The 20,160-nt window shown below is 44.3% G+C and overlaps 1 protein-coding gene across 1 annotated transcript in view; it reads left to right on the top strand.

Annotated features, from left to right (window-relative positions):
* The window catches only part of LOC144805541 (lysozyme g-like), a 219,560-nt gene that overhangs the window by 75,669 nt on the left and 123,731 nt on the right, over window positions 1–20,160 (top strand). Inside the window, exon 3 of the mRNA XM_078672073.1 lies at window positions 13,376–13,474. Coding sequence (XP_078528199.1) covers window positions 13,376–13,474 — 99 coding nt within the window. The remainder of the gene's footprint in view (window positions 1–13,375; window positions 13,475–20,160) is intronic.

Raw genomic sequence — 20,160 nt, 5'->3', positions numbered from 1 at the left:
CAGGGAGTGCTGTCCAGTTTCAATCTTTTTTAGATACCATCACTAATCTGTCCCTAGCTCACTCCAGAATGATTATCTTGGGAGACTTCAACCTGTGGGAGAATGCTAACATGGGAAATTATCTAAGAGATTTGAATTACACCTGTGCTAATTTTAGCCTCCAACAACTGGTTAAATCTCTGACCCATCAGGGAGGACACATTCTCGACCTGCTGTTTGCCAATGTTTTGGAAACTGAGTTACTAAACATTATACCTCAAAATTGGACAGGCCACTACCTAATTAATTTTAAAATCATGCTACCTGGCCTGTGGGACCATTCCAAAACTCCTGCGGCCTACCGGAAAGGCTGGGAATGTGCGAAATTAGGTAGGACAAGTGCCCTTCTAACAACACCCATTGCTAATCTCTTCTGTGCCTCTGCTACAGTAGAGGAGAATTATAACATCTACCAGAAATACACCAACGATGCTTTGGATCAACTAATCCCAATAAAAAAAAAAGAACTAGAAACAAAATCTCAGCACCATGGTATAACGACGAACTGAAACAGTTACGTCTACTATGTAAAAAGGCTGAGAGAAAATGGAGGAAGAGGTACCTAGAGGTGGATAAGCTATAGTTGAGGACAGCACCTCTAAAGGGACTAAAGAACTTTTTAAGATAGTCAGGGACATCTCCGCCCCAACTTGCCTGCGTAACAAAGTAGTGGCCTCACAGAAACTATGTGATGAGATCGCTTCTCATTTTTTGGACAAAGTGGCAAAGATTGTTGGCTCCTTTGTGGATAACGAAAATATCGGCCAGGTCCCTGACATACAGGCAACAGAAGGGGATCTGGGTCAGTTGTGCACCCTGGACAGCTTTCAGATCTTTACCGATCTTACTTTTAACATCTTTGCACAAAGCATATCCTCAGGATCTCCACTTGACACTCTGGCTCAGAAAGTTTGGAAGACCTATTGTCAAATGACTATCCCCTGGTCACGACAGACATGCAATCTGTCCCTGGAAGAAGGCACCGTCCCAGAGGAAATGGAAGCAGGCGGTGGTGACACCCCTGACTAAGAAGCCCTCCTTGGATGGGACCAATCCGGCAAATTTCTGACCAATTTCTCTCCTTCCCTTTCCAATCAAAATCCTGGAAAAGACTGTAAGCAGGTCTTTATCCTGCTTTTTTGGAGGAGCATCATCTGTTGGACAAGGACCAGTTCGGATTCCGGCCTGGGCATTGGACGGAGTCATCTCTGTCCACTATGATGGATAGTTTACGGATGCGGGCCGACAGCGGGAATGCCACTGTCTTAGTGCTTCTCGATATGTCGGCCACGTTCAACACAGTGAGCCACTCAATCCTGTTGGAGAGACTGGAGAGAATAGGGGTGAAGGGACGGGCCTTGCAATGGCTGCAGTATTATTTGACAGGGAAACAACAGATGGTACCTTTGGCACCGTTTACATCCCGCAAATCACCTATAGCCTATGGGGTACCCAGGGCTCTGCCATCAGCCCTATCCTCTTTAACATTTATTTGCAGCCGCTTTTCCTATTAATAAATTGTTCGGGTTGACTTGGTCAACTACGTGAACGATACACAATTGGCGTTCTCCTTGGATGGAAAACAGGCAGTCTCTATGGAATTATTCCAAGAGTATATGCGACAGACCGCAGATTGGTTGCGGAGGAACTCCCTGCAGTTCAATGGATGGAAGACCGAGGTGTTATACTGCTAATCGGCCAAGCTGCCTACGCATATACCGGTGGAGTTTAGGCTTACCCCCGAAGAGGATCCGATGGCTCCAGCCAGTACGATACGCAATCTGGGGGTCCTAATAGATAAGAACCTACAAATGGAGTCCCAGGCAAACAAGACAGCCAGTGGGTGCATTGGTCTGTTGTGCTTGCTACGTTGGATAATTCCTATTCTACCGAAGGATTTGCGTTCCCCGGTAGTAAGCAGCATAGTGACAAGCTGACTGGACTATTGTAACACCTTGTATTTAGGGGCCCCTCAGTACATCTTTCAGGGTCTGTAAAGAGTCCAGTCTGCCGCGGCAAAACTGGTGCTGAACCTGCAGCGTAATTCGTCTTCTACTTATACCCGGAGAGAACTCCACTGGTTGCCAATCAAGGAAAGGCTCCTTTTTAAATCCCTCTGCTTGGTGTACAGAGCCGTACACAATTTGTATCCAGTCCCATTACAGGAAAGCTTTGCCTGGTATCTCCCTCGGAGACAGCTTCGTTCCTCCGGCACTAGTCTGCTGGTAATCCTGAGATTTAAATGCTCCAGGTTGGGGGAGGGGCTTTCAGTGTCGTCGGTGCTCATCTGTGGAACGAGCTACCAGAGGATTAGACGGATTGATTCTCTAACAGAATTCAGAAAGAGCCTAAAAACATGGCTCTTTCCAAAAGCTTGATTCTCCATGCTCTCTCTTTCTGATTAACTCACCATGATGGCTGTGTGTTTCTATATCTGAGCGCCAGGATACCCGTAGGGTGGCAGTAGCGCTATATAAGAATACTTACAAATACAATTACAATTTCTATAAGTGTGATCCCTACCTACGATGTTGGCTTTTGACCTTAAGGTATGCTGCTGTAATACATTACTAAGAGGGAATGCAAAGAAGTCTGCACTCACCTTCAGCTCTTGGCATGGTCACTTACAGCGGCTCACACACAGCACAGAGCACTCTAAGCAAAAGAGGTTTCTGCACTCACAGTAACATTGATGCTCAAGAAAACATGAAGCACCACGCCCCCTACAGGAGTTTGAACAGCAGGCCTGCTTCACACAGGAGATGGCCAATAGGGCAATCAGGCTGAGACCAACGGGCTGGCCTGAAAGGTCAGTGTATGGGCCGTTTGTTGGGGGGCTTTTTGTGAACCAAATTTATGGTCTTGCTATGCTGAGTTTTACTGTTGATTTTTCTTTTACACAAGAGAGAGTGGGAGAGCAGCAGATCAGTTGCAGTTTCCCAAATACAGCTTTATGACATATAAGCAACTACTGCCCTATGAATTCACGTTGGGAATTCAGGCCTTTTTTCCAAAGAAAGGAGAAGAACTAGAGTTCTACCAGGATATGATAGTCACCCTCCCACTTTATCTTTGGTTGATGGGATATCCAAAGATAGTGGAGTAGACGCCTCACTTATTGTGACATGCTTCATCATAGGCGTCTATCCAAACTGCGTAAGATGGTACTACCTGGGGGATTCAACCAAAGATGTCATGGGAGTTCTTAAATAAAGCAAGTAGTAGTCATGCAGGGAACCAGATAAGTAATAGTAAAAATACCTTCAGGTATACCCAAACGTGTTTTATTCGGAGGGTCCCTGGGGCATGAATAAAAATTTGAATGTGTTGTGGTTTCCTGAATATAATTGTTCAGTTGTACCCCTTCTAAAGTGCCAACATGTTTTGGCCCTCGCTAGCAGCCCACATGGGTCTTGGGCCTTCGTCAGGGCTACTGGGGAGAGAAAAATGGAGGAAGTCAAAATCTTACTTGTGTTAAGGCAGACTAGTTCCATTGTGATTAATTCATCCCTACACACTGGACCGTGTTGTCCTAATCTTAGCAAATATTAGTGTTTTATATTCTAGTGGGCGAGTTCCCTAAAAATGCTGTATTAAAATGGTGATCCTGTGAAAATTCAAATGTATGTGATGGGTAGTCGGTCAGGGTACTGTTATTATTATTTTCTATTTTTAACATCTACACCTGCGCAGATTGTGCAGACTATTCTAGGTCCAGACGTCAAACCTAGGTGTAGTGACTTTAAATTCTATCCATACGTGATGAAATTCTCAGCCTAACTTGACATGCATAAGTTTAAGACATCCCATGCTTACCTAATGCTTGTTTAGTTAAGGACAGCTCCATTCAAACAGAAATGAGTTCTTTGTAGATACATTTTCTGTAGTTTATGAGTCCTTCAAGATGTCAGTGGATCCCACACACCAGCGGCCCAACACAAAAGTGCATGACGAGATTTCACCCCACACACAGGACCACCTATTCTACTTTCAGCCTCCTTCCACTGAACAGATACTCCAGGTAGTTAGGTCAACAAAATCCGGGGGCACATCAGACCTCCGTCCACCTAAGGTGGTGCACCTTTTTGCTGATCTTCTGAGTGAGCAATTAGGCCTGCTTTTCTCAGAAATAATTAAATCCAGCCATTTACCAGAAGCATGGAAAACAGTTTCAGTGCTGCCGCTACTTAAGAAACCCAGTTTAGACCCACAAGAACCAGGAAATTATAGACCTATTGCTAGAATTCCATTCGCTGGTAAAGTTCTTGAGAAGCTACTGAACAGACAGCTGTCTCAATCCCTCACGGAAGCAAATGTACTAGACCATTCGCAATTCGGATTCTGGGAAGGGCACGGAACAGAAACAGCACTGCTAATGGCTACAGAGGAACTTAGGAGTGTACTGGATGCCGGAGGAAAGGCCGCCTTGATTTTGTTAGATCTCTCTGCAGCCTTTGACACGGTAAACCACAACACTCTCCTCATCCGTCTTGCTGAAGCAGGAGTGCACAAGACAGATTAGACTCTGTTGGCTTCATACCGATCTAATAGGACTTTCACAGTCAAGCTGGGAGAGGCCAGACCCAAATCCTTTAAATCCCCTTGTGGGGTACCCCAGGGGTCCTCGTTAAGTCCCACTCTATTCAATTTGTATGTGGCACCCTTGGCGGCAATAATAAGGAACTGTGCCTTCCTCCCGGTTTCGTACGCGGACGACACCCAAATAGTGGTCTCAATTGCAAACAATGCGAAAGAGACAGCCGCCAGGTTCAAATACTGCATGGAACAGATCAATCACTGGATGCAGGCTAATTGCCTAAAATTGAACGGAGACAAAAGCGAAGTCATGCTGTTGGGTTCAGACATGCAAACCTGGTCCCAGGACTAGTGGCCAGACAGCCTAGGAACAAGGGAAAAAACTTGGGAGTGCTCCTGGACAATAAACTGTCTTCTGAGGCACAGTCAAACAAGTTAACATCATCAATTTGGTATAAGAGAGAGATAGAAAACTCTGTTTATTTAGACCGTAGTCTTTAAAACCAAATCGAGTAAAATTCAGGGTATTCAATTTGGTATATCCTGAAAATGATCAGGAAACTTCTACCTTTCATACCCCATGAGTCATGCAAAACAGTGGTAATAATGCTGGCTTTATCAAGACGGGACTACGGAAACTCGCTATATGCTGGGATCCAGGCCCAGCATCTGGCAAAGCTTCAGCGCCTGCAAAACATAGCAGCACGGCTGGTGCTGGACATCCCCAGATACAAGCCAATAGCACACAGAATGAGCTCTCTACACTGGCTCCCAATTGGAAATAGAATAACTTTTAAATGCTTGTGCCTGGCCTATAAATCCCTCCATGGGAAAAGTTACTAGCCAACCAGGACCTTGAGATCGAGCCATTTAAAACTGATCCAGGTCCCAAGATATAAACAGGTCAGGTGGGGTTAGAAGCTTTCTGTTGTACGCTGCAAAGGCATGGAATCTGCTCCCAAAAGCAATTAAAAACAGCCCCTCGCTGCTCTCTTTTTGGAAAGAGATAAAAACATGGCTGTTCACTTCCTGTTAGTACACTAAATTACTAGCAGCTTCTGGTCTCTTACTTCACCCAGCGCCGAGACGCCCATGGGCATTCGCGCGCTTTATAACGCTACAAATCAAATCAAATCAAATTAATTTAAACAAAGGAGTGCCGGTGGGCTCTACCGTTTTAAATGGAGCACTGGCAGCATAGGGATACAATCCTCAATAGACCTCTGTCTTCCTGCGCTTATCTTACTGATTTATTGCTTGTTGTCTTCTCTCACATATTGAACTTATCACTACAGGGCACAACTGTGTATTATATGGCTCTGCCTCCTCCCCCAATACACGACATGGAAGTTGAATGGGTCAGTCAACAAATTGATTCCTCTCATGTTAAATATGTAGCTGACTTTGTGGGTGCACTGAAAACTTTTCGTTCCTACTCTCTCAGCTCCCCCATCACTTAATGGTCAACGATTCTGGTGTACTGGAAGCATAATCTAACGGTCAACCATGGTGCAAGTATGGGTCGGATGATGCCTATTGTAGCAAAGCACCACAGATGTTCCAATTTCAATCCTCATAGGTGTTTGCCCATTGGCATAATGCAAAATGATGGCCCTCCTGCAAAATATAATGAGAGGCCCCCAATTTCCCATATCTCACAGAAATTCACTGGCTTTGGGCTGAATGGGCTCCCCTTGAAGGATGGGGGGCCCCTGGAGGCCTTGCTCTGCAAGGGCTACGAGGGCATGCATTATAGCCCTGTTAAAAATTGGGGTTCTTTAGTTGGCAGTAGTTTACCCCCTGTCCAAGTAGGGACCCCTATTCTAGTCAGGATAAGAGGATAACACAACTAAGATAACCCCTGCTCACCCCCTTGGTAGCTTGGCACAAGCAGTCAGGCTTATCTCAGAGGCAATATGTGAAGCATTCACACATGATCAAACATGGCAACACAGTGAAAACATTACAAATGGACTCTACATCCATTTAGAAAAATAACCAATATTTATCTGACGTAAACAAGGCCAACATGAAAACAATCCAACATACACACGTAAAGATATCACTTTTGCAAGAATAAACTAAAAATACAGTTCCTTAAAGTTGATAGCGCCAAACGGGGCTATCACGGATCCTGGACAGCACAATTCCAACAGTTCAGTTGTGCGGCATTAGGAAGACCTGCAAAACAGTACCTTTGGAAATAAAGGGAACTTGGGAACTTTGATGTGAAATCTGAAGCTGAGGCATCACCAGCGGGTGTCGGGTCTGGAAGTCGGTCCAGTAGCTGGTGAGACCTTGAAGATACACGAGTTGTGGATTGATCTCCATGCTGTTGAAGTCAGGAGCGTTGGGAATGGCATCAGGGCTGCAATGTTGTTGTGGCTGATACATCGTGCTCCTCACAAGTGGTAACCACGGCTTCGGGGTAGTCATCGGCACAACGTTGAGTCAGAAGCACTGTCATTTGTAGACCTGGGGATGCGGTGTGAGACATGGTGATGCGTCATGCTTTTCAAGAGAGCTTCCCTCAGCCATGGTGCAGACATAAGCGTTGTTGGATGAATTTGGAGTCAATGTTGCTGTCATCAGCAAACCAGGGGCTGTAATGTGAGATGGGGCAATGCGTCGTGCTCTTCATGAGTAGTGCCCTCACCACATTGCAGGCAGCCGCGTCAATGGCACCATGAAGCAGCTGTGTAGTTGAAGTCAGGGCAGCGATATTGTCATGGTCGATGCATCATGCTTCTTATGAGCAGTAAACACGGCTTTGGCGTTGCCGTGCTTTTCTTGGAGGTACAGCACAACCACTCAGTTCCAAGGGCCCGGGACTTGCTTTGTCACCACTTGGCAAGGCAGGACTCACAACAGAAAAATTCCAGTGCTGGCATCAAGATGTCGATGAAGTCTTTGAGCTCCCTGAGACTTCCAAAAGCAGGCAAGCACACAAACCCTTGGAGAACCTTGGAAAGCAGGATGAAGAAAGCAAAGTCCAGTCCTTTCACTGACCGAAACAGAAGTAGGAAGCATAAAGCTAGCACAACACAGCGACAAGCAGAGTGGCAGTTCCCCTCCTACATCTTCCGTAGCTCTTCTTCTTGGCAGAATCTCCTCTTAGTGCTGAGGTGTTCTTAAGTTATGGTGTCACCTCTCCAGTGCTTGTACCGGTTTCTGCCTTTGGAGTAGGCAAACATGCAGGGCACAACTCAACTCCCTTTTTCTGATTGTCTGGAGTGAATGCACAAACAGCCCGACTGTCTGTCTAAACCAGACATGGATTCCACAGTTAGAGTGACAGAATAGTAATGTAAGAAAATGCTCCCTTTCTAAAAGTGTAATTTTCCAACATGCAATTTAAAAACCAACTTCACTAACAGCTGCATAAGTTCAGGGACCCCAAAACGTCTCATTTCTATCTCTTCCCAATTGGAAGTTACACTTATAAAAGGTTACAGGCAGCTCCAATGATAACCTCCAGGCGATATAGTCCTTGCAATGGTGAAAAACAAAATTGTCAGTATTTCTATCAGGACATGTAAAACACACCAGTACATGTCCTACCTTTCACATAAACAGTTATATTTAAGTGTATTTTTGACCTTGCACTTTCACAGACAATTGTGTTGTTGAATTCACAGCCTGCACTGAGTCACTAAGAGTAATTATGTAACTTGCACGTTGCTGCACTCTTACCCTTTATGTAATTTTCCCTACAGCTAGCAAGTCTCATTATTTTTCGTAGCGGTCCCCTTTTTCCCAAACCCCACTTCAGATGGGTTTTGTACAATGCAGCACAGATGCAAAGTGAGAAGCATTAGGAGAAACAAAAGCCTTTCTCCTTTTTAACACTTGCTTCAAAGAGGCATTATTTTTTGGTGCAAAATCCTGTCTACTAATGTTAGTAGATATAGTTTTACATCAAAAAGCATGGATGGTTGCATGGGAACAACCATGTACCATGCATGGAAAGCTATCTTGATTCTAAGTAATGCAGAGCAGTGCTTTGAGCCTCTTTCCATTACTTTAAGGCGACTTTCCAGAGCAAAACATGTTTTATGTTGTAAAGTAAATAACAATAAAAAAATGTTGTGCTAGTCTGTGTCAAAAGCTTGAATGATGCGCAAATTGTGCTCTCGATAAATACCATGCGCGGGAGACTGATATTACCAGCTCTGCAATTTGGGGCACGGATAGAGCTCTCTTTGTAATGAGGACATGAGAATACAAGAGGTACCATGACTGCAATCATCTTTTTATTTTGCCCTTCTTACTGCTATACTGTCTTGCTCAGGTTCTGGTACTTGGCAAGCAGTGGACTTCAGTGCCAATGACAAGATGAATCCTAATTTCCTTAAATATACAAACATCTTCTCTCCAATACATAAGAATTAACAAAAGTGTTTGATGTAAAGATGTTGTGCAGTACTAAAGGGGTGGTTCTGGACTATGATCTCTCTCCCCCCCTTTAAATCCCCAAAGCATGGGCGATGCCGGTATGAATTCAATGGCTACACTTTGACATCCTATCCCCGAACCGAACAAGCATTGGCACAGCCCATAGGTCTAGCCAATGCAAGAGCTATTGGTTTTGTCAATGTGTTTTTTAGCCATGCTGTGCAGCATGGCGGAAAGTTTAAAAAGCACTATGACACGGTTAGCACTGGTAACGTCAAAGCACTTTGTTTTTTAACTTTCAGTCATGCTGCACAGCAGCCTCGCTGCGGACCAAAATGGCTAAAAAAACAAACAGTGACAAAATCAATAGCTCTAAGTAGGTGAGCCCTTCTGACTTTGCCAATGCTTTTATTTCTGGTGGGAGAGGGGCAGGAGGGGGTAAGCAGCAACACAGGAGGGGTGAAGGGGATGGGGTAAACATCAGTGCGGGAGGGGGCAGTACAAGACATAATTGACAGGACAAGCAGCATCGATAGGGCAAACAACAAAAGCTAAAGCAAGCAAAAAAAAGACTGAGCAAGCAACAAATATGCAAAACCAACAGGGGAAGCAACACATAACGAGGCAAACAGCAACAGAGGTAGAGACAGCCTGCAAACAGAAGCACCACTACAATTAAAAGAAAGAAAAAATAACTCTGAATTACGACGAGCAGTGGAATGACCCCCACTGAGCGAGGAAACAGTATTTGGGCAATTCTCCAGGGGAAGGAAGACAAACATAGTAAGAAGAAGTGAAGCCGGCATGCCCTGACCAAAGAGAAGCAAGGACACGAGATCACAGATGAAGCCATACAGTGGTTAGCAATGGATGGGCACTATGCCCCCTGTAAGTATACAAAATGTCTGGCAAGCAACAGCGCATGCACTCTTCTCAGGCGAGATCTAAAAATGAAAAATCGTTCAACCTGAAGCACTTGACGATGCCTCAACTATCAGCAAAGTGATGGAGACTTGTACAGATTTTCACATGCAAATTCAATTGATCAACTTCCGCTGAAGCTCAATAAATATGAGCAATAATTGAGCTTTGTTGGACTTGGCCCTCTCTGCAGGGTCATCCACAGACATGTTTGCCTTCCTCCCCCTATTTTTGCTGTATTCGTTCTTGTTGTCTTTAGGACTCTGCACACTTTACCACTGCTAACCAGTGCTAAAGTGCTTGTGTTCTCTCTCCTCTAACCATGGTAACATTGGCCAATACCCAATTATCATATTTAATGTACTTGTAAGACCCTATTAAAGTGGCATTACATGTGCCCAGGGCCTGTAAATTAAATGCTTCTCGTGGGCCTGCAGCACTAGTTGTGCCACCCACTTAAGTAACACTTTAAACATGTCTCAGGCCTGCCATTGCAGAGCCTGTGTGTGCAGTTTAAACTGCCATTTCGACATGGCAAAATAAACATTTTGCCAGGCCCAAACCTTTCTTTTTATAAATATACGTCAAACCAAGGGTAGGCCCAGGACAGCCCAGAGGGAAGAGTACAATGTATTTAAAAATTAGGACATGACCATTTACGTTTTACAAGTCCTGGTAGTGAAAAACTCTTACCTTTGTTTTATACTACTGCAAGGCATATCTCTTCCATAAGATAACATTTGAGTTGCCTTATTACAATTTATAGGGGTAATTTGCAAATGGGAAGAGATAACCAGCTCATTTTTGGTGTCTCTAGAATACTAATTTAAAATCCTAACATATGGGGAAGTTGGATTTTAAATTACAATTCTGCAAATTCTACTATAAGAAAGTTCGCATTTTCTTGCCTTAGCCTTTTGGTGTCTGGATTCTGTCTCTGGTCACATGACTAGGTGCAGTTGGCAATTGGGCGTTGTGTATTCCTCCTAGGCAGCCACATACAATGGGAACTTAGGAGTAAGTGGATGGGCCATCAATGGCAGGATAGGATTGAAAAGTTGTGCACAGCCCCATTTATACTTAAATAAGTTGTGTCCTGTCTTCACACACATGGATTCATACCCCCTGCAGTAAGCCTGAAGCCACAAAAGGCATGGCATCTGTGCACTTCAAAGACATGCCTCTAGAAGTTACTCTCCCATTTAAAGGTACAACTGTGTATAAAAGAAGGACTGCAGATACCAACTCTTAAGCACACTTCTGGACATGTGGATACTCTGCTAGGAAGAAGGACTGTTGTGCTGTGGAAGAGCTGCCACTTTGCTGGACTGCACTCAGCTGGATACCTTCTTTGCTCCAAGGGATGTTGGCTGGCCTCCTGATCTGAAGACTCAGGGACATAGGCTTCTAACAACCTTGCATCTGCTCCTGGACTCTGCCATCTATGAGTCTACCCTGCCAAGTGGTACCTTTGGCTGCACAACACATCTTCGGCGTGGATCCACGCAATGCTCCGCAAACCATGATTTAAGGTACTCTGTCCAGCAGGCCTAACTGAGTCCTTGTAGCTGACCCACGCTCCATCATGGTCAGCCTGAACTTGTGCTTTTGTCCCGGTCCAGTACGACCAGATATCCACAGTTGGCGATTGACTCTTTTTGGTTCCATTTTGCCAACTACAACAAAAAACAATAACTCCAGTTCTACTAATTGGATTTTTGTCATTTTGGTCTTGTTTTATTTAGTCAAGGCCGGGACATCTAAAGGATGTTGGGGTCCCTGGGCCAAACACATTTTTGGGGCCCCTGTTAGGAACAGCTTTACATTTATGATCAAATTTAAACTTTTTCACGCCCTCTTTGTCCAGGTGACCGACATTACACAGACACACTGGTCTAAACTCTAAATGTGCTTCTATCTAATATGCGAGGATAGTGGTGTGTGTTTTCAATATTGTAATATATCAGAAGTTTACTAGTATTATTGCAAATAATCTCTGCGACCGAGGTCCTCTTTCGATCTAAAAGGAACATTTTTATGGATGTTGCATGATGCTGAAATATCTGTAATAAACTCCCACACATCACTCATATTCAAATATATATTAAAGGAAAATAATCTGTAAAACAATCTATGACTAATAATCATTCAAGGTCACCAGGGCAGGACCGTGCACAGAATTCAGATCTATCAGAGGCCCCTGAAAGGCTGGGGCCCTGGTCCAAAGCCCACTTTGCCCATCCCTGGAAACGTCTCTGAATCAGGCATGGAAATAGGAACGGGAAGAGAGACCCTGAAAACTGAAAGAGATGGACAGAAGGCATGAGTTTCTCCACAGTAATATATATGCATGTGAGTGCTCAAGTCCAGGGCACCCACAACAATCTCAGGCTCCCAGAGGGAGTACTGAATTCTTTGTGTTTCCTGATAAGAACATTTTCTTTAAGGGAGGGGTAACTCTCTGCGTTCTATCACAACTACATCAGTAATTCCAATGTGGTCATTTTACACCCAATATTATTGACACCATGGGTATCATTAAATTCAAGATGCAATATGATATTTTTTTTTACGAGTAATGCCCTATGGAATGAGGAATAACACTCAAAATAATTGCAATCACAACAATGGGCAATGTTTTCGCACTTTCCGGGTCAATTTCCATGGTTTAATTCCACTGGGTCTGATTGTTCAAATCCTGCTGTAATGTCATCTGATATTACTGAATTACTTGAAATACCAATGAATACCAATGTAGGCAGAATCTCCTATTTCTTCTCAAATCAGTAAAAGGAGACTGAAAAGAATGAGGACCTTTGTGAGCAACTATATAATTACTTCTTCTCCAGTAAATAAACTTCTGTGAAGCAGTCCCTGTCTTTACAACAGCCATATACTGCCCTGCCTGGTGTATCCCATAGAAGTATAATGCACTATGTACTATGCAGTAATTTACATTTTATGGAAGATTGGACACGTTGTTTTTGTCCTTCAATAGCCAAAATAGAGTAAATGCTGAATCACCAAGGAAGACCTTACAGTGGTCAACAGTGATTTTACGACTTCCACACACACGAGTTCCATAAAGTTATGCTTTCAAGATATAAAAGTTGAAATTAAAGTCCTAATCACAACCGCCTTGCCCGGGTATAGGTTGAGCAAAGCAGAATACATTCATTCAAGCTAATGAAGGTGTAAAGAATAAGAATATTGTCTTGGGACCTGTAGAGAGCAGGTGGAGGTGTGAAGGGGAACACGCTGCATGATTTGCTCACACACATTTGTAAACCGCTAAGGCAAAATTTCCAATTATTCACCCCAACTGGCGCTAACTTCCAAGAAGAGTTGATAGTAATAGCATTAAACAGGTACAGTATAATTTATATGTGTCTCATGGAGATAGATATGCCAGCTCATGAGCATGCACACATTCAGAATTGTGTGAACAGGGTAAAGCAATATCTGTTTTGCTTACTCCCTCTAGGTTTCACCACAAAATCTGGATGCTATGGAAATGTCATGGAGATTATGACAAGAGGAGCTGAGTGTGAAAAAGCAAAGGAAAGGATGCTGTCATATTGTGGTAAATACCATTTCATTCCTGATTAGCATGAACCAAAAAACTCAATCTCCATCTCATTCTATGTCAATATAATTTTAGTGTTTATAACTGCAAGAAGCATACAGTCCTGGGCCAATGAAATTATGCAGTGGGGAGGGTCAAATATGCAACAAATTTGACTAAATTATACAGCAGAAAATGAAAAATATGCAGCGTAATGCAGCATATATTTTAATAGCATATATAATGTGTGTGTTCATAGGTTACACCCTCACCATGCTCCGGTAATTATCTCCCACATTACATCTGTAGCAAAAAGGGTTCTGCCCATTTAGTCCGTGTGGATTTTTTGTTTTTAGATCACCTGGACTTAGACTTTTTACTGTAGGTGAGCCTCACAACAGCTGTCTCTTCCATTGTAATCACATGGTTAAAGGACTGCAAGTGTGCAGGGTAAGGGTTGTGCGCAATGTAAATAAAAAAAACACTTACCTTGCCACCAGGTCCCGCGTCTCTGCTCCTGCACTCCTCGCCTTGACTCAAGGAATAGGAAGCACATCCCCCTCCCCTGAAGAATCACAATGCTGCAATGCAGTGTTGTGATTGGTCTGAGCATCCTCATTAGCCACTGGGCCAGGGAATGGGAGCCTGGGCATGTTCTCCACGCAGGCTGTAATGCATAGCAGTTCCGTCCTGCTGCAAAGCTGCACAGAAACATTAAATGATAATAACTCAAAGTTAATATCATATTATGTTTCCTTTACTTTGCACTGCTTAAAAGCAGTGGGGTGATGCTTCACCGCCATAGTGCTAGAAAAAGGGGGCCTTGCCACCAAAATCTTCTAGGCAAACCCATGGTGTTGGGCTGGCTGGAGTTAACAGGAGGGTTGTTGGCCCCCGGGATCCTCATTACCCAGGGTACTTCACCCCCTTACTAGTAGGGTGCCATGACATGAGGCATGTCTGCAGAGTGGTGGAGAAAGGAGGCATGACCTTCTATCAGGTCTCAGGAATCCTGTTGTGTGGAACTTTCTGGAGAAAAATAGGGGAGGTAGCTGGCCCCCCAAGAATGTCCTTGGGGGCCAACTACCCCTCCTGTTGTCTCCAATAAGTCCCCCACAGTGAGATTGCTAAGTGGTCTTTTAAGACCATGTTCCCTTTCTCCACTACTCTGCGAACGCGGCTCATAGAGCACTACTGGCTTGGGGAGGAAGTCCATTTTACTCTTGAGGGACCTTTGGGACCAAGAAGCCCTCCTGGTACATCCTGCCATTCCTACACATACACTGTGGCATTCCTGCTAGCTGGTCAAAGACCCAGCCCCCTTTCTCCACCACTGTGCAAATGCGATTACTAGTTAAAACAACATAGGAATTCACTGAAAAAAGAAAGGTTATACGGATGTTATATTTAGGAATTAGAATTGAAAAAACCTTAGAATTTTGCTATTACTAAAATTGGGCCCCCGAGGATGCATTCTCTTGCTCTGTGACTGAAAGACTCACACACATACTCACAATCCTACCCAGACACTTACATACCTGCTCACAGCCCTACTCATACACTCATGTACCCACTCACAGACCCACTCAGAGACTAACTCAAACTCAGGCACTCATTCACAAATCCACTGAGACACCCATACACCCTTTCACAGATGTACTCAGACACTCATCCATCCACTCACAGACCCACTAAGTGACTTATGTACCCAATCACAGTCCCACCCAACACTTACCAAAGACTCACATACCCACTCACAGATATACTCAGACATTCGCACACCCACTCTGAGACTAATGCACCCATTCACAGATCTACTCAGAAACATGCACTCAGTCACAGACTGACTTACACACTCATGTAAGCACTCGCAAACCCGCTCAGATACTCTCACACCTACTCGCAGGACCACTAAGATACTCTCTCATACACTCATACACCCACTCATTCATGCATGCACTCACAGACCCACTCAGACATTGACACACTGACTCACACACCCAATGAGACTCACACACATCACTTATCACCCATTCACAGACCCAGTCAGACACTCATGCACTCACTTACAGACTGACTCACACATTCATGAAGGCACTCGCAAACCTACACAGACACTCTAACACCTACTCACAGGCCTACTAATACACTCACTCGGACACTCATGCACCCATTCAGACATTTATTCACCCACTCACTGACCAACTCAGACTCTCACACACCCAGTGAGATACTCACACACAAACTGAAACACCCATTGAGATATTCATACACTCCCTTTCAGACTCACTTAGTCACTCAAACATTCACTCACACACTCAGTCTAAAATGTTACAGGATACAGTTAGGAAACAAAAAATGTAAAAACTTAGAAATTCACTTGAAAAACAACTGTTACAGAGACGTTATAGTTGGGAAATAGCAATAAAAAACTAAGAAATTCACTGAAAAAACAAAACAAGGTTACAGGGACATTATTGTTAGGAAATACAATTGAAAAAACTTAGAAATTCTCTGAGAAAGGACAAAGGTTAAAGGGACATTATAGTTAGGCTCAGATTTCACCTGTACAAAACCAGTGAATTTCAGAGGCTAAAGTTTCTGAGCTAACTATAACCTACTCCACCACAATGCACTGTTTATGACCTCGCAATCATATTACATCACTCATGACATGCTCAGTGACATCACTGATGACATCTCAAAAGACATCACTGATTACATCATTCAGTGAGTGTGAGTGTTTTCTAAACATTTATGAGTGTCAATCGTATCTACCAAGGTACAGCAAAAGTAAAAATAGTATACTAGGTATACACCTAATGAGTGATACTAATTCGAACATATATTATGTGAGTGTCTGTATATATCCTTGCGTGAGTGCTTGTTGGGGTGTTTGTATGGGTGTGTGAGTGGGTGTTGGAGTTGATGTTTGGATGTATATATAGGTGTATGTAGCTATGTGGTTGAGTGGCTGTGTGAGTAGCTGTATGAGCGGGTGTATAAGTGACTGTATGGGTGAGTGAGTTTGTGAACAGTTGTATGAGTGAGTGGCTGTATCTGTGAGTGGGTAGCTGTTAGAGTGGGTATTTAGTTACGTGAGTTGGTATTTGAGTGGCTGTATTGCAAAGTAAGTATCTGTGTGGATGGATGTGTGGGTGAGTGAATTGATGTGATAATGCTTGTCTAGACATATGAATGTATACTGGTATGCTTGTACAAATTTAATCTGAGCCTAACTATAACGTCCCTGTAACCTTTGTTTTTTTTCAGTGAATATATCTATATATATATATATATATTCCGGCTCAGGAAACGTTTCATTCAGGAAACGAAAAAGCGCACTCCGGGGGTAAAGCAGCAAGGTTTATTTTTCAGCCCACAAACACTCGTGCAACAGACGCGTTTCGTACGTCAAGTCCTTCGTCAGTGTTTACCGACTGGAATAATTTGGGCATTGAGAGGCGAGCTGCAGCGAGGCCAGAAAACCGGATGGTAAAGTGCAGTGGTGTGCCCCCTCGCTGCTTTTGGGCAAATTTGTTTGTATTTTTAATCACGGCTGCTCACGTCGTGGAGAGGAGCTCCGCTCGATCTAATTGGAAGACTGCAGCAAGGAACCCCCTCCAACCCAAAGCAGTATGGTACTTTTCTGCAAAGGAACTCGTCTTTTTATTTTCCCTCTCTACTAACTGTACTAAACAGACTGTGATACCAGTATAATTACACTGAACCTACTGAAGGAAATAAAAGTTATCGACACCTCCAAGGGGACTACATATCCCATAGTACCATCGTGCTAATGAACTATGCCACGCCCACTGTGGGAGTCACACTCAATAAATGACAAGTTGTAATGGAGGTGCGTGAACAGTGTTTTTTACTGCTAGCCCATGATGAAGAGGCGTACTTAGCCTCGAAACGCATCGGCAGAGGCAGACTGGAATAATTTGGGCAATGAGAGGCGAGCTGCAGCGAGGCCAGAAAAGCGGATGATAAAGTGCCGTGGTGTGCCCTCTCGCTGCTTTTGGGCAAATTTGTTTGTATTTTTAATCACGGCTGCTCACGTCGTGGAGAGGAGCTCCGCTTCGATCTAATTGGAAGACTGCAGGATGGAACCCCTCCGACCCAACGCAGCACAGTACTTTTCTGCAAAGGAGATCGTCTTTTTAATTTCCCTCCCTACTAAGGGTACTAAACAGACTGTGATACCAGTATAATTACACTGAACCTACTGAAGGAATCAAAAGTTATCGACACCTCCAAGGGGACTACATCTCCCATAGTACCATCGTGCTAATGAACTATGCCACGCCCACTGTGGGAGTCACACTGAATAAATGGCAAGCTGTAATGGAGGTGCGTGAACAGTGTTTTTTACTGCCAACCCATGATGAGGAGGCGTACTGTTCTGCTTGGGTTCTCAGATCAGATAGAACCAGCTCCTCGGAGCCTCACTAACCCAGCCAGAACGTTACCACCTCCCCCTCCCTAGGGCCTATTTACACTAACATAACAACATATATATATACCACCTAAGGACAGGGAATTCCTAATATACATACCAATACCTCCTATAATGTCAATCAATCGGCCTCGCGGTCCCAAACAGACGGACCCAGGCGTCCTACCCAGACGGTAGCGCCAGATTAGGCTATCTCGCGGTCACTTAGACCCAGACTTCCTACCCAGACGGCAGCATATCTCGCGGTCACTTAAACCCAGACTTCCTACCCAGACGGCAGCATATCTCGCGGTCACTTAAACCCAGACTTCCTACCCAGACGGCAGCATATCTCGCGGTCACTTAGACCCAGACTTCCTACCCAGACGGCAGCATATCCTATGATTACCATTACATAAAGGGATCAATCTCACTATTCATCAGGGGTATAGTACTACATTATTTTGGATAGTTGCCAAATTAGGTGATGTACCACCTATCCCTCACTTCAAGATTTCCTCTCTCCCTTATTCAGTTACCACTTACCTGATCAGGGTTAGCATCTGTTCACATAGCAGCATCTGACTAGAAGAAGAGGCCATCTTTTCATGCAAGAATAAGGAGCACACTATGCAAAGGTTATTATCGAATGTAAACCCTCCCTTCCCCCTTGCTCAGACCCACGTTAACGGGAGATGCATCCGTTCACCTGCACCTGACTAGAAGAAAGGTTAGCCTCACTAATAACAACAATTACACAATGGGGTCTTTATTTAACAAACAACATTGATAACACATACACAAATCTGCAGGGTCTCTGTAAAGACCACATCCACATCTACCTAACAGAAACTGCAAATAGACTGCACACTGCTGAAAGGAAAAGGATTAGTAACAATGTATACACTAACATAACAGGACAGGTATCACCTGATTAGAATGGAGTCTTGTTCTAGCTGTCATCTGGATTCCTCCCTCGTCTGTGATTCTCCTCTGCACTCTTGGACGTGTATCTGCGCTGATCACTCTGCACTGGACACCTCTCCCCCACGAACTGTCTCCGCCTTCCAGCTGCTCTCACAGATTTGTATAACTTCAGTCTCTTCCAAAAGGCACCACCTCAGACTTCAGCTGATCACAACTCCTCTGAATAAGTAACTACTTCTAACTGCTGTCTTCAGCTCCAAACATTGCTTCATCTCTCTCTGTTCAGAACACCATCTACTCACAACTGCTTCTAGTTCCTCTCTCTCTGGTTCCAGCTCACTGGCTGTCTGTCTTCCCTCTGTTCCAAGCATTCACTGTCTCTTCTCCCCTGCTCCATCTCCTCTCCTGCTGCACTCTAACACTCTCCGTTCCAATCCACGACTGCACTCCTTCCAGCCCAAAGTCCTTCTCCCTGACTCCGCCTCTGCACTTCACTAATATGGAATGCTGTCTCCTCATGGAAAGTTCCAGGCATCAGCCTGCCGCCCTCCAAATTCTTGCACCTCCCCGTGCCAAGGACACATCCCCAGCCGGCCGGCCCGATGTTGTGTCTTCAGCACGAAGAGAAATACAATCCTTCGACAAGGGCCGGCCTGAACCGGTTCTCTCCAAGCGAACAACACCTCATAACTAAAACATTACCTTTACCCTGCAAGCATCTCAGTCTGCAGGGACAGAAAGCAAAATGGAGTCTCTCTAGTTCTGGGCCTTGCAGGCCTGAGAAGGATGAAATAACACTTAGCTCTATCAGAGTACATACACAAACCATACCAATATGTAATATAAAGTCAAGACAACAGGATCCACCCTCTACTATAGGTAGAATCATGAAAGGACACACAATTATGTCAAAGCCAATAGGCAATAGATGGATTAGAGTCAAGAATAAGGGATCTATCATCATATTAAGCAGCTATCCCCTAGTTTATGCTTCTAGGTATGGCAAAAAGGCCTTAAAATGACCAACACAAGGCAAGAATAAAGATTCAGGATGGTAGCAAGCTTAAAGTCACCATCACTCATAAATAGAGCCCAAAAAGTCAAGCAGGACACGCACTTAGCCTCGAGACGCGTCGGCAGAGGCAGACTGGAATAATTTGGGCAATGAGAGGCGAGATGCAGCGAGGCCAGAAAAACGGATGGTAAAGTGCCGTGGTGTGCCCTCTCGCTGCGTTTGGGCAAATTTGTTTGTATTTTTAATCACTGCTGCTCACGTCGTGGAGAGCAGCTCCGCTTCGATGTAATTGGAAGACTGCATTATCGAACCCCTCCGACC

This window comes from Lissotriton helveticus (genome assembly GCF_964261635.1).
Source record: "Lissotriton helveticus chromosome 1_1 unlocalized genomic scaffold, aLisHel1.1 SUPER_1_unloc_14, whole genome shotgun sequence".
Taxonomy (NCBI): Eukaryota; Metazoa; Chordata; class Amphibia; order Caudata; family Salamandridae; genus Lissotriton; species Lissotriton helveticus.
The sequence above is the reverse complement of the archived record's forward strand: the minus strand, read 5'-3'. Positions and strand labels throughout refer to the sequence as shown.